We start from the raw sequence: 15475 nt of genomic DNA on the forward strand, positions 1-15475 counted from the left end.
CATAGCAGGCTCTCCATAAATGTTTGCTGAGTGAGTGACTGAATGAATGAGTGAACAGAATAAATGAATGAACTCAGAACACTGACAGAGTCTGGTCTAATATACCCAGGCTCCTCTAAGTTCTTTTTTTAAAATCATGTGTTCTGGAGAAGTCCTCAAATTAAGTGAAGGCTTATCTACTGGTTAAAAGAAAAGAACACTCGCCTCTCGAGGAGAAGGACATATTTAGAAAATTAAATTTCATCGGACAGTAAATGAAATTAAATTTGTAGACCCATAAAAGGGAAGCACTGAATGTGTCCATTACTTATCTGTTCCTTAGTTTATGGACGATGTGTCAAAATTACCTGAGAACAGGTACCTCTTAGCTTGGTTATATTTCATTTTCCCCTTTTCGTGTAACAGTTTTACGGCAGCCTTAAATATCTTCTTGATCTCATCTGATATCTCTTGCCAGGTCTTCTCATTGTCAGCTTTGGCAGGAGGCTGCATCTGTGAAGATGTAAAAAGTGAGACACTAGTCTTAAAATTATCAAAGGAAAAAAAAAAGACAAAATTTAAGCATAAGAAAAGCATTATTATTTGAAGGTCTACTATGTGCCAATACTATGGTAGGTGCTTAACAGGCCACTGCCCCCAGTAACCCTTAACATTAGAAATTATCTCCATGTAATATGTGAATTTGCCCAAATTACACAGAATTTGTTTGTTGGGATTTTGGTTGTACTATGTATTTCCCTTAAAAAATTTATTTTATTTTAGTTCCAGCTAGTTGTATTAGTTTCAGGTGTACAATAGTGATTAAACACCCATACAATACCTGGTGCTCATCACAAGTACACTTTTTAATCCCCACCCCCTATTTTGTTTGCCCTTCCTCCCACCCCCTCTGGTGACCATCAGTTTGTTCTCTGTACTTAGGAGTCCATTTCTTGGTCTCTCTCTCTCGCTCTCTCTCCTTCCCCTATTCCCTCCCCCTCTTTCTTTTTCTCTTTGCTCATTTGGTTTGTTTCCTAAATTCCACATATGATTGAAATCGTATGGTATTTGTCTTTCTCTTACTTATTTCACTTAACATAATAATCTCTAGCTCCATCCATGTCATTGCATATGGGAAGATTTCATTTTTTATTGCTAAATAATATTCCATTGTATATGTACACCACAGCTTCTTTATCCATTCATCAATCCATGGACATTCAGGTTGCTTCCATATCTTGGCTATTGTAAATAATGCTGCTATAAACATAGGGATGCAAGTTTCTCTTTAAGTGTCTCTTTGAATTAATATTCTGTATTTTGGGGGCAAATACCCAGTAGTGTGATTGCTGGATAATACAGTAGTTCTATTTTCAACTTTTTTAAGGAACCTCTATACTGTTTTCCAGAGTGTGCTGCCCTACTTTGCATTCTTACCAGTAGTGCAAAAGGGTTTCCCTTTCTCTACATCCTTGCCAACACCTGCTGTTTCTTGTTTTGTTGGTTTTAGCCATTTTGACATGTATGAGGTGATGTTTCATTGTGGTTTTGATTTGCATTTCCCTTATGATGAGTGATGCTGAGGATCTTTTCATGTGTCTGTTGACCATTTGTATATCTTCTTTGGAGAAATGTCTGTTTATGTCCACTGCCCATTTTTTAATTGGATTATTTGTTCTTTGGGTCTTGAATTTTATAAGTTCTTCATACATGTTGGGTATCAGTCCTTTATGGGTAAGTCATTTGCAAATATCCTCTCCCATTCCATAGGTTGCCTTTTAATTTTATTGATTGTTTTCTTTCTTGTGCAGAAGCTTTTTATTTTGATATGGTCCTAAATAGTTTATTTTTCCTTTTGTTTCCCTTGCCTCAGGAACATACCCAGAAAAGAGTTGCTGTGACTGATGTCAAAGAGGATATTGCCTATGTTTTCTTCAAGGAGTTTATGGATTCAGGTCTCACATTTAGGTCTTTAATCAATTTTGAATGTATTTTTGTGTATGGTGTAAGAAAGTGGTCCCATTTTTTTCTTTTGCATGTTGCTGTCCAGTTTTCCCAACACCATTTGTTGAAGAGACTGTCCTTTTCCTACTGGATATTCTTTCCTGCTTTGTTGAAAATCAATTGATCATATAGTTCTGGGTTTATACCTGTATTTTCTATTCTGTTCCATTGATTTATGGGTCTGGTTTTGTGCCAGTACCATACTATTTTGATCATTATAGCTTTGTAATATAACTTGAAGTCCAAACTTGTGATGCCTTCAGCGTTGCTTTTCCTTTTCAATGTTGCTTTAGTTATTCAGGGTATTTTGTGGTTCTATGTAGATTTTAGAATTGTTTGTTCTAGTTCTGTGAAAAACGCATTGGTAATTTGATAGGGATTGCATTAAATGTGTAGGTTGCTTTGGATAGCATAGACATTTTAACGATATTTGTTAACCCATGAGCACGGAATGTCTTTCCATTTCTTTGTGCCATCTTCAATTTCTTTCATCAATGCTTTATAGTTTTCATAGTATAGTTCTTCTACCTCTTTGGTTAGGTTTATTCCTTGGTATCTTATTATTTTTGGTGCAATTGTAAATGGGATTTTTTTCTTAGTTTCTCCTTCTGTTTCTTCATTATTGGTATATAGAAATGTAACAGATTTCTGTACATTGATTTTGTATCCTGTGGCTTTACTGAATTTATGTACCAGTTCTAGCAGTTTTCTGGTTGAGTCTTTCGGGTTTTCTCTATATAGTAATACGTCATCTGCAAATAGTGAAAGTTTGATTTTTTCCTTACTAATTTGCCTTTTATTTCTTTTTCTTGTCTGATTGCTGTGGCTAGGACTCTCCGTACTGTGTTGAATAAAAGTAGTGAGAGTGGACAATCTTACCTTTTTTCTCACCTTAGAGGAAAACCTCACTTTTTCCTCATAGAGGGTGATATAAGCTATGGGTTTTTCATATACGGCTTTTAAATGTACTTTGTTGAGGGTTTTTATCATGAATGGATGCTGTGCTTTATCAAATGCTTTTTCTGTATCTACTGAAATGACCATATGGTTCCTATCCTTTTTCTTATTAATGTGGTGTATCATGTTGATTGATTTGTGAATACTGAACCACACTTGCAACCCAGGAATGAATCCCACTTGATTGTGGTGACTGATCTTTTTAATGTATTGTTGAATTCAGTTTGCTATTATTTTATTGAGGATTTTTGTATCTATGTTCACTAGTGATATTAGCCGGTAGTTTTTTCCTTTAGTGGTGTCTTTATCCAGTTTTGGTATCAGGATAATAGTGGCCTCATTGAATAAGTTTGGAAGTTTTCTATCTATTTCTAGTTTTTGGAATAGTTTGAGAATAGGTATTAATTCTTCTATAAATGTTTGGAAATGGTCTCCTGTGAAACCATCTGGCTCTGGATTTTTGTTTGTTGGGAGTTTTTTTTGTTGTTTTCTGATACCCTTCTATCCTTCCTTCCTTCCTTCCTTTTCTTTTCCTTTCTTTTTCTTTTCTTTTCTTTCTTTCTTTTTTTTTTTTTTTTTTTGGATTCTATTTCATTGCTGGTTAACAGTCTGAAAATTTTCTATTTCTTCCATTTCAGTTTTGGTAGTTTAAATGGTTCTAGAATTTATCCATTTCTTCTAGGTTATCCAATTTGTTGGCACATATTTTTTTGTAATGTTCTTTTATAATTGTTTATATTTCTGTGGTATCAGCTATTATTTCCTCTCTCTCATTTGTGATTTTATTTATTTAGTCCTTTCTCTATTTTTTCTTGATAAGTCTGGATAGAGGTTTATCAATTTTACTGAGTTTTTTCAAAGGACAAGTTCGTAGTTTCGTTACTCTGTTCTATTTGTGTGTGTGTGTGTGTGTGTGTGTGTGTGGTTTTTGTTTGTTTATTTATTTGTTTTTAGTTTCTATATAATTTATCTGCCTTTATCTACTATTTCTTTTCTTCTGCTGGCTTTAGGTTTTGTTTGTTTTTCTTTCTCAAGCTCCTTTAGATGTAAAGTTAGGTTGTTTATTTGAGATTTTTCTTGTTTCTTGAGGTAGACTATGTTGTTAAAACTTCCCTTTTCTGTATTTTTTATTTCTTCTTTTATTTGCTGATTGATCCATTCATTGTTTAGTAACATGCTATTTAACCTCCTTGTATTTGTGGTCTTTCCAGATTTTTGCTTGTAATTGACTTCAAGTTTCATAGCATTGTGGTCAGAAAAGTTGCATGCTATGACTTCAATATTCTTGTATTTTTAAATTTTTTTTTTTGTGGGATAGTATATGATTTATTCTGGAGAATGTTCCATTTTCACACATGAAGAGCATGTGTGTTCTGCTGTGTTAAGATGGAATATCTGAATATATCTGTTAAATCCATCTGTTCCAGTGTATCATTCAAAGCCATTGTTTTGTGGTTAACTTTCTGTGTAGATGATCTGTGCATTGATGGAAGTGGGGTGTCAAAGTCCCCCACTATTATTGTGTTATTATCTATTAGTTCCTTTTATTTGTTATGAATGATTTTATGTGTTTGAGTGCTTCTCTGTTGGGTGCATAAGTATTTACAATTCTTATATCTTCTTGTTGGATTGTCCTTTTTATTATTACATGGGGACCTTCTTTTTCTCCTGTTACAGTCTTTGTTTAAAGTCCAATATAAATATCGCTAGTCTGGCTTTCTTTTGACATACATTTGCATAATAGATCTTTCTCTATCCCTTCACTTTCAATCTGCAGGTGTCTTTAGATCTAAAATGAGTCTCTTTTAGGCAGCATACATATGGGTCTTGTTTTTCATCTATTCTGTCACCTTTCTTTTGATTGGAGCACTTAGTCTATTTACATTCAAAGTAATTATTAATAGATACGTATTTATTACCATTATAGTATGCATTTTGTGGTTGCTTCTAAAGAGTTTCTCTGATCCTTCCTTATCTTTTTTCATGTTTTGCTGATTTTCTTCAGTGATATATTTGGATTTCCTTCTCTTTATTCCTTGCATATTTATTAGTGGTTTTGATTTGTGGTTACCATTAGGTTTGTATATAACCTAATTTCATATAGCAATCTATATTCAATTGATGATCATTTAAGTTTGAACCCATTCTTTTTTCCTGTCCTCCCCATATTTTAGGTATATGTATTATATTTTATATCCTTTTTTGTTGAATTCCTTGGCTGATTTTTTAATAGAAATATTCACATTTACTGCTTTTGTTTTTCTTACCTTTATGCTGTCAATTTTGGTCTCTTTCCTCCACTCAAAAAGCCCCTTTTAATATTTCATGGAGGGCTGGTTTAGTGGTCATGAACTCCTTTAGTTTGTGTGTTTCTGGGAAACTCTTTATCGCTCCTATTATGAATGATAGCCATGCTGGAAAGAATATTCTTACCTGAAGATCTTTCCCATTTAGCACTTTGAATATATCATGCCACTTTCCTTTGGCTTGCAAAGTTTCTTTTGAAAAACCTCATGCTAGCTCTGTGGGGTTTCCCTTGTAAGTTACTGATTTCTTTTGTCTTGCTGCTTAAAAAAATTTTTTTTATCACTAGATTTTGCCAATTTAATTACACCATGTCTTAGTGTGGGTATGCTTTTGTTGACTTTGATGGGTGTTCCCTGTGTCTCCTGGATCTAGATTTGTTTCCTTCTCCAGATTAGGGAAGTGTTCATCTACTAGTTCTTCAAATAAATTTTCTGTCCCCTTTTCTCTCTCTTCTTCTTCTCAGATCCCTATTATATGAATGATAATTAGGTTTGATGGAATCACTGAATTCCCTAAGTCTATTCTCATTTTGCATAATTCTTTTTTTTTTTCTCTTTTGTTGGACTTGATTCCTTCCTATTAGTCTGTCTTCTAGGTCAGTAATTCATTCCTCTGCTTCTTCCATCCTGGTGTTCATTCCATCAAGTGTGTTTCTCATTTCATTTATTGAACCCTTTATGTTATCTGCTATGTTATTCCTTATCTCTGTGTTATAGGTTTCACTTGTGTCTTCCACTCTTTTCTCAGTTCCAGTGAATATCCTTATGATCATTGCTTTAAATCCTCTATCAGGCATATTACTTAGATCTGTTTCACTTAGAAATAAGGTTGGGACCTTGTCCTATTCTTTCACTTGGGGTAAATTTCTTTGTCTCCTCATTTTGTCTGCATTTTTGTGTCTGTTTCTCTGTGTGAAGAAAGTCAGCTATGTCTTCTGCTCTTGAAAGTAGTGACTCTATGAAGAAGAGATCCTGGAGTCCCCTGTAGCGCAGTGGTCCGTGTTCACCAGAACTTGATCCTTCAGGAGAGTATCCTGTCTGTGTTGCTTATGCCCTGCTGTTGTGTTGGAATCACTTTTCCTTTCAATGCAATCATCTGCACTGTCTCATTGCCTGATGTGGGCTGTGCTTGCCCTCAGTGGTATTAATGCGACCCAGACAGACCAGTTCTTAGGGGGCAAGACCGCTGGGGAAATTGAGATCGGGGTGGTGGTATTAGCAAAATTTGGGCTGGGCCTCTAGTCATAGGCCAGATCTCCAAAGTGCTAAGGGCTACATCCTGGGGTGGCTAGGGACAAGATGCTGGGGGGCAGTTGTGTGATGATGGTTAGATATGCCTGGGCCTGGTGTGAGATGATGGCTGGGGGTAAATGGCTGGGCATGGTGTGTTGACAGCTGTGGACAAGGTGACAATGTGGCGTGTGCATGGCTTTAACAAAATCTGTCTTAAGCTTAGGGCCGAGGCTAGCAGTTTTGGAGTGGGCGAGTCCTCAGGAGAACTTGTGGTCACGGTGCACTGCTAGCAGATTGGGTAGCAAGTCCCTTTTGGGGTTTGATACAAATGTCATAACAAAATGATGTCTTTAGTATCCTCTAAAGAGAACAGGAAGTTAAAGGACAGGTGCTTTTATGTTTCCACTTAATTGTCTTTAATTGTCTCTTATTTGTTTCTGATTCTCTAGGAAATCAAATGGGAGCACCACCAACCAAACAAGTAACACTTATAGAGTCTTGGTGATGGTATTATTCATGCATTCACTTATTTAACAATAATTTATGAAGAAATATCAGGTGGGACTTAGAGAATAACTTACATTTCCCTGGAGGATCTTAGAATGACACAGGAACACCCCAAGCCAAATAGTAACATACAAGCAAGGGTTCCCAAACCACTGTCTAAACCTGGTTTCTTAAGATATTAGGTTTTTTGATATCTACATTTACCAGCAATACATAGACTCCTGGAATATTTAACTGAGGAATGGTTTGGATTTACCCTAAGATTCCTAGCCATAGACACAGATTTTTGCAGATAAATACTTTGAATAATGCATGGGGGGGGGAAGAAAAATTAAGGATCCTGACATGATTTCATATTTCATGCAGAAAATGCTGTATGCTATATATCAGCATGACAAATACTCAAGGTTATTAAATGAACTGTTGCCAAGTCAGAGCTGTCGTCTCAGAGATGCCTTGGTACTGAGTGTATTAAGGATGTTCTCTTTGGAAGAGAGATGGATATCTATGCCTTCTTTTCAATCTCTCTAGGAATCCCATGCAAGGAAAAGGCCCACCCCTTTTCTCTTCCTCCTTTATTCTGTTTCAGGGGATACATGGTAAATACAGTTAGGAACCAAGTTGGAGAGGAGACATTGATGCTATTTCCATCATACAAAGGCATGAATCAACCTCACTCCAGGATTCTACATAAGATACAAGAATATAAACTATGTATGAAATATTAAAGGAAAAATAATTGAATTAAAAAATGAGAGACTTTAAAAATAGCTAGGCAGATTTGAAAAAGCCCTCTCCTCCCAAAAACTTTCACACATCAAAAATATAACTGTTGAAAGCTTAATGCACGAACAGAGTGGACACAGCTGAAAAAAAAAATACTGAATTGGAAAAGACCTAAAATAGTCTTCTGGACAGCAGCATGGAGAGCTAAGGAAATTGGCAATATGGAAGAGAATCAAGAGACATGGAGGACAGACTGAGATGGTCCAGTGTAAACTCAGTTACAGTACAAAAAAGAAGGAACAGAGGGAATAGAGGAAAGACATTATTTGATAAGATGATAACTGAGAACTTTCCAGAACAGATAGAATACATGAATTCACGAATATAGGAAGCATGACATATACCAGTAATTCAGAATATTGTAGGCAATATTATAGGCAAAATGGAAAAAATAAGAGTATTTTCAGGTAAGTGCAGTTTATCACCAATAGACCTCCATTAGTGGAGCTTCCAAAGGAAGGAAATAACTCCAGAAGGAGAGTCTGAGAGGCCAAAAAGAAAGGTAAGTCAAAAATTGGCAAGTTTCTTAGCTTTGGATTTTGTTGTTACAAAGAAATGTAGGGTCCAGGGAAGAGTAATTTTCTGTCTGCTGTGCCTTTTCTGTGGATGACCGATGGCTAAAAGTAATAGACACGAACATATTTTGGAGAGAAAGATAACTCACTGCATTTTTATTGCTTTTCAGCATTTCCGATTTAGGTCTGAGGTAATAAGCTGCCGGCACTGAGTTCTCATCGCGACAGTACCACTCTTCCAGAAGCTTGGTGTCCAGCTTTGCCTCTATGGCAGCATCCAAAATCATTTCAAACTCTGAGGCTTCAACTTCTCCAGGTATTCGAATGTTCCCATACTTTTCACCTAACAGTCCCTGTGTATCCACAAGAAAGTTCAGGTTAGTGTATCACCAAGAAAACTCATTTTAGTATTCACACTGTGTAGTTCAATTTAATATTTATTGAATAGTAAATAGAAACAAGATACATTGTTCTATCACTTTTCTCTTTTAATCATGGTGGATACCTTTTTTCCATGCATTAGTTAATAAGTAGTTAATTATGTTGTAGTTATAATAAATTCATGTAATGAAAATCGAGATTGCATATCACATCAGACAGATCCAAAATACAGTTTTATAACAAGTTTATTTCCCCAAAGTTTACAAAATACAACAAAAGTTGTTCTACTCTGAGATTTTCATTTGTCCGTGACAAAGATGAAAGGCATGCTGGGCAAACACGTAAACTCTAAAAAAAATTGCTTTGTGATGAGTTAGATTTTTGAAAGTACAAATGAAAGTAGGAAATCACTGAATGGGATACTACTATGGACCCCCTGTAACTAAAAATATAGGTAAGATATCACTTTCCTTTTATTAAACTGGGAAAGGAAAACATGCTTGGTGTTATGTGAAAGTGTGAGAAGATCCCCGCACAGTGCTGATGGGTGTGTAATTTGATCCAATATTTCACTGAAGAGTATTCTGGCAGAATGTATTAAAAGCCTTCAAAATCTATATAACTGTGGACTTGGCAATTTTTCTTCTGGGAAATTGTCTTTAGAAAATAATTAAGGACGTGCATAAAGATTTACCAGAATATTTATGCTGATACCGTTTTAACAGGAAGGACTTGGCAAAACAACCTAAGTGTCCTGCAAATGGGAACATTTAAATGTACCATAGTACCTCTATTCAGAGGATACAGCAAATCGTGTTCTAGAACTGTATTGACGTAGAAAGATTTTTTTTCAGGTTTTTATTTAAGTTCTAATTAGTTAACATACAGTGTAATATTAGTTTCCTGTGTAGAATTTAGTGATTTATCACAAAAACAACACCCAGGCTCATCACAAGAGCCCTCTTTCTTCCCCATCACTCATTTAACCCATCGCCCCGCCGCCTTCCCTCCATCAGTTTGTTGTTTATAGTTAAGAGTCTGTTTTCTGGTTTGCCTCAATTTTTTCCTTTTTCTCCCTATGTTCATTTGTTTTGTTTCTTAAATTCCACTTATGCGTGAAATCATATGGTATTTGTCTTTCTCTGACTGACTTATTTTGTCTATCGTAATACTATCTAGCTCCATCCATGTCAATGCAAATGGAAAGATTTCATTCTTTTTTATGGCTGAGTAATATTCCCGTGTGTGTGTGTGTGTGTGTGTGTGTACCCATCTTCTTTACCCATTCATCTAGCTGGTGGACATTTGGGCTTTTTTCATAATTTGGCTATTGTTGCTAATGCTGCTATAAATATTGGGGTGCATCCCTTCCAATCAGTATTTTTGTATCCTTTGGATAAATACCTAGTAATGCAATTGCTGGATCATATAAGATGTTTATAGGGGTGCCTCGGTGGCTCAGTTGTTTAAAGCCTCTGCCTTTGGCTCAGGTCATAATCCTGGGGTCCTGGGATTGAGACCCACATCGGGCTCTCTGCTTATCAGGGAGCCTGCTTCCTCCTCTCTCTCTCTCTGCCTACCTCTCTGCCTACTGGTGATCTCTGTCTGTCAAATAAATAGATAAAATCTTAAAAAAAAGAAGATGTTTATAAAATACTATTAAGTGAAAAGGTATGTTACAAAATAGTATGTATAAGATGATTCCAATGTTTTATATATATATTACATATATATACATGCACAAGAGAAGATTGTATATGTAATTATATATAAACATATACATAAGAAAAATTTATAAGATGCACAGCAGTATCATCAATGGCTATCTTTGGGTGGCTTTACATTTACTTAGGTTATTTTTAAAATTTTTAAAAGTTTATTTATTTTTTTAGTGATCTCTACACCCAGTGTGGGACTTGAACTCACCATCCTGAGACCAAGAGTCACATGTTCCACTGACTGAGCCAGTCAGGCGCCCCTGAATTTATTGCTTTTTTTTTATTAAAACTTTTTTTTGTAGTACACATTATTATTTTGTAGTCAGAGAAACAACAGGCACTGAAAGATTTTAAATCTAGTGATGCTGTCTATGCTGCTTTGTGGAACAACACTTCTCAAGCTTCCTCTAGAAGTCTGTTTAAGCCTGTGGTTCTCAAAGTGTGGTCCTCAGACCAGCAGCATTAGCAACACCTGAGACTTACTAGTTCTGTAAATCCCCAGGTCCTAGTGCAGACCCATGAGTCAGAAACTCAGGGGGTCTTGCTGAGCAATCAGTCCTTTAGCAGGTCGTCCAGGTGGCTGAACCACTGGTTTAAGCTAATAAAAGTATTACCTTATATAGCATCTGGTATTTCAATTACTCTTCAATGCCTAGTAGAAACAAGGAAAGGACATACTGGAACCCTATGCCATCCAAGACAACTTGGTTTGCTTTATGGTGTCCATGGGAAGGTTTCTCTTTAATCTGTGGGAACCTTCATCCTTTCGTCCCGTTGCCTAGCACCTTTACTATAAACTTCAAGCTCTGTTCCCCATTGGAAAGTGAATTGAGGTTTGGCTTCCTTGGGGGGCACTTCTTACTATGTTTACCACCTATCGCTGTAATATCCACAGTGTTTTTTTTTTGCCTCATACAGATAAGTGAAAGAACAAAAGTCCAGGGTAGATCTGTGTTCAAGCTAAATTCATAACCTAAACTCTATTGCAAGATGGTAAGCCCCATAAGGGTTGAGGCCTGAGATGCATAGAAAATTAAAAAAAAAACAAAAACCCGTTTGTTAAATAAATGAATGAACGAAAATAGAGAATAAATCTTTAGACTGTTCTATTATTTTTTTAAAAAGATTTATTTATTTTAGAGAGAAAGGGGAGGAGGGGGAGGAGAGAGAGAGAGCGAGCGAGCAAGCGAGCATCAACAGGAGGAGCAGAGAGACAGAACAGAGAATCTCAAGCAGATTTTGCATGGAGCACAGAGCCTGACGTGGGGTCCATCTCAGTACCCTGAGATCATGACCTGAGCTGAAACCAAGAACTGGGTTCTTAACTAACTGCACCACCCAGGCACTCCTAGACTGTTCTATTCTTAGCTGAAGCTTCCTCTTGTATTCAGAAATAATATTTCAGATCACAAGAGGTAGAGTAACAATTTGGGAAGGGGCTAGTCTTATCTGCATTTAAGCCTATAGTCTTTTAATAAGTCCTGTCTAAACACATCCCTGGTTGGGCCATGCCTTATCTCCTTGGACATGATCCATCTCATCTAACTGGCTCACTCCCACTGACAGTGGCTAACTGCACTCACCTTTTCAAGCTCAAGTCTCCTCGGTACTAGCCTCAGAGACCAGGCAGGAGTGAGGTACAACTTACTTGTCCTCCTTGGCTACATAAAGGCCCTCTGGAAGGGCCTTGGATGGAGGGACAGCCCCACTTCGTCTCCATTATTTCAGCATGGTAAATGAGGGTCTACCCAGGGTTCTTTTGAAATAAGGGTGTTCTAACCCCAACTCACTGTACCAGTCTGAAGGCCAAATGAGAACACTTTAGTTTCAATCTGCATTTATTTTGGGCTATTCTTGACAACAGGCTGTACGCAACAAAGATTATGTTATTTTGAGTTGTTTCTCACTTTCTGTTTTGTCAAGGAATAATTGACAGACGATGTTGCATTAGTTTCAGCTGTACGGCATAGTGACTCAATGTTTGTATACATTACAAAATGGTCACCACAATAAGTCTGGTTACCATCTGTCATCATGAAAAGTTGTTAGAATATTATGGGCTATATTCCCTATGTTGTACACTGTATCCCCGTGTCTTATTTATTTTCCAGCTGGTAGCTTGTACCTCTCAATCCCCTTTACCCATTTTGTCCATTCCCTCCTCCCTTCCTTCTGGCAATCATCATTTTATTCTCACTTTTAATGTTCCTCTTCTGAACTCTCTCATGTTAAACTTGGGTTAATGAGCAGGGATGACCTCCATTCTAGCCAGACTGGGGATTATCCTATTCCTGTTGGCTAGTTCTGGGTAAAGGGACATCAGCATGTTCAGTCAGGACTGTCTGTCATGAGGAGTGAGGTTTTAGTGTGGGGAAGAGCCATCCAGAAAACCTGCATGGGCAAGGTAGAGAGTAAGAACACTTGGAAGCAGTAGCCGCTGGAGGCGTTCAGCAGAGTTTGGCCACGGGTGGAGGATCTGGTGGACAGCCAGATCATTACATATGGAGTTTAGTAATTGACACTTCTCCATCTAGCCAGCAGCAAAGCCCAGGAATACCATGCACCCAGCTACCAAGATATAGGGCAAGACCGGCTGGATTTGGGGTACGGAGTAGGAAGGAGGACAAAGTAATGACTTCGTGAGACAAGACTGTGTCCCAGCACAAAACCATCATCACTGCACCCACAATGAACTAATGGCTGGTTCTTTGTCTTTCTGCCCTAAGGCCGGTCCTGGAGTCTAGGGCAGCATCATCAAATCTATGGCTTAGTTTCTAAAGCATGCCCCTTGGATTACCCGCACCTCAGTCACTTGAAGTGCTTGTTAAAATGCAGGTTCCGAGATTGCTTCTCTGACCTAAAGAACACTGTGGTTGGCAGCCCAGGAATATGCATTTTAAAATGAGATTAAAATGAATCTAGAATTTGAGACACTGCTATGGGCAATGCACACGTGGTCTCATGGCTAATAGTAGACATTGAAGGGGCAGGATGAGGAACACAGCAGATTATTAGAAAAATCGAAGGCTACTCCAAAATAATTATTTGAGTGGAACCGCTGGCACCAAATACTACAATTATTTGATCGATATGGTAAGGCAAAATGTATTTTAGAGTAGAGATACTAAAGAAGAAAAAAATCCTCATCCAATTCAAATAGCAAATATATATCGAACTCTTACTATATATAAAGTGGTAATATAGAACTTTAGAAAAGTAATAATGTGCTACAGGCTTAAAGTTTCTTATTGGATTGTTCTCCCCAAGTCTTTTCTTTTTATTGATTCTTCCTTTGGGTGGAACGCTCATAAATCATGAAGCAGTGACTTTTCAGGAGTCCAAGACAGGATTCTGCCTTAGTCTTATCTTGCTATTTGAGAAATAGCAAAAAAGAGAAGTAGCAAAAGAAGAGTTTGCCATCCCGTTTTTCAGGAAGATTTTTTAGGTTCTATGTGGTTACAGTAGTAACACACAAAGCGTGCCTGTATCTACCAGGACTAGAGATAGTCAACTTAGACAAAGAGTCTGTTAACTTGGTTGCAAAGTCCAGTTCATATGGTTGATGACTCAGAGTAGGGGTAGAGATACAGGACCATGCCTGATAGGCTAGCAGTCAGATTCAAGGTAGCAAGATGGTGTCTATCTTGTTTTCCTAATCAGATGATTCTTTAGGTCTGGAGCCTTGGGCAGTCTCCATGAATGACTATAGAAAGTATGAGCAAGAATACATCCTTTTCTGTTCACTGGCAATAGAATAGTCACTCCCACCACCAAAGGAGAAACAATCAGTCAACATCCTTCTCACCTCAATGCTCTAGAAGGTCATTTTTTGCTCAGTTAAACTAACTTTGTCACTTTGTAGGAGAAATTTGGTGGCAAGCTGAAGGACTACATTCGATTTTGCATTGAGGGCCATTTTTATTAATGACACCACTAATCAATCTGCCTGTGTGATCTTGTATGGAAGAAATGCGTCTGTCTGAAACAATTCTCAACTTTTTGTTGAATTGCTTAATGCACTGTCAGTATGCACATGAACATAAATATATGAGATTTCTCCTGTCTGCAGAAATCCATAATCACCTCTCCCACCTACTAATCAACTGTGAAAACATTTAAATTACCCATTCTTCAACACTGAAGATATATGTTAGGCAAGTAGAGACAATCCAATTGAGTTCTCAAATACAATCAGGAAGTTAAGTTCAAATAGTTGAAAAGCCTAAGAAAATCTCCTATTTTTCCTATAGTTTCTGCATGTAAAATTCTAGCACAAGATATACTTTCAGATGCTCTGGGAACTATATAGAAGTGATGGTTGCCCAACACTGTAAATGTGCTAAGTGCCACTGAATTGTTCACATTCAAATGATAAATGAAAAACAATCTCTGAGAGAGCATGCACATGTAGGTGGGGAGGGGCAGAAAGAGAGGGAGACGGAGAGAATTTTACGCTGACTCCAAGCTCAGCGTGGAGCCCGACTTGGGGCTCCATCTCACCATCCCAAGATCATGACCTGAGCCCAAGTCAAGATTCAGAAGCTTAACCGACTGAACCACCCAGGCACCCCCACATGGTTAATTTTATATTCTATGAATTTTACCTCAATGAAAAAAAACCTCTGAATTTTAAAATTCTTTGAAACCAGGAACTTAAATGTAAAAGGACTCTCTTTTTTTCTATCTCCTTTTCATTCTTTATATGCTGATATAGATACGTCTAAGCCATTGTTTTTAAAGGCTTAATGATAACATTTTCTTTCCTCGTAACTGATTTTTCTTCTCTGTTGGGCCCACACCGATTCCCTCCTTCACCCCCCCCTCTGCTCTTCACGTGCAGTTGGTTCTGCCTGGGCTTGGGAGTGAGAATCTTCGGGGTCTGAGTCTGACGCTACAAGTTTACCTTGTAGCAAAAAGAGCAGAAGGATTGAACTGTCGTTAAAGGCATGGGTGAGTTCCACGTGTCTTCGCTCTTACTGCATTGTGGGATGCCAGGAAAGGGCAGTCTTTGGGGGGTTGTGGGTGCCAGGCTTTGTAGGCAGGCAGACAGGTGCTCTTGGGCTGCTATTTATGAGCCCAAACTCGGGGG

At 37.5% G+C, this 15475-nt stretch overlaps 1 protein-coding gene across 1 annotated transcript in view; it reads right to left on the reverse strand.

Moving 5' to 3' along the window:
• Positions 1 to 15475, reverse strand: part of NWD2 (NACHT and WD repeat domain containing 2) — a 187966-nt gene that overhangs the window by 18060 nt on the left and 154431 nt on the right. Inside the window, exons 4-5 of the mRNA XM_059163814.1 lie at positions 8437 to 8640; positions 348 to 492 (exon numbers count right to left, since the gene is read on the reverse strand). Coding sequence (XP_059019797.1) covers positions 348 to 492; positions 8437 to 8640 — 349 coding nt within the window. The remainder of the gene's footprint in view (positions 1 to 347; positions 493 to 8436; positions 8641 to 15475) is intronic.

Source organism: Mustela lutreola, chromosome 1 (genome assembly GCF_030435805.1).
Source record: "Mustela lutreola isolate mMusLut2 chromosome 1, mMusLut2.pri, whole genome shotgun sequence".
Classification (NCBI taxonomy): domain Eukaryota; kingdom Metazoa; phylum Chordata; class Mammalia; order Carnivora; family Mustelidae; genus Mustela; species Mustela lutreola.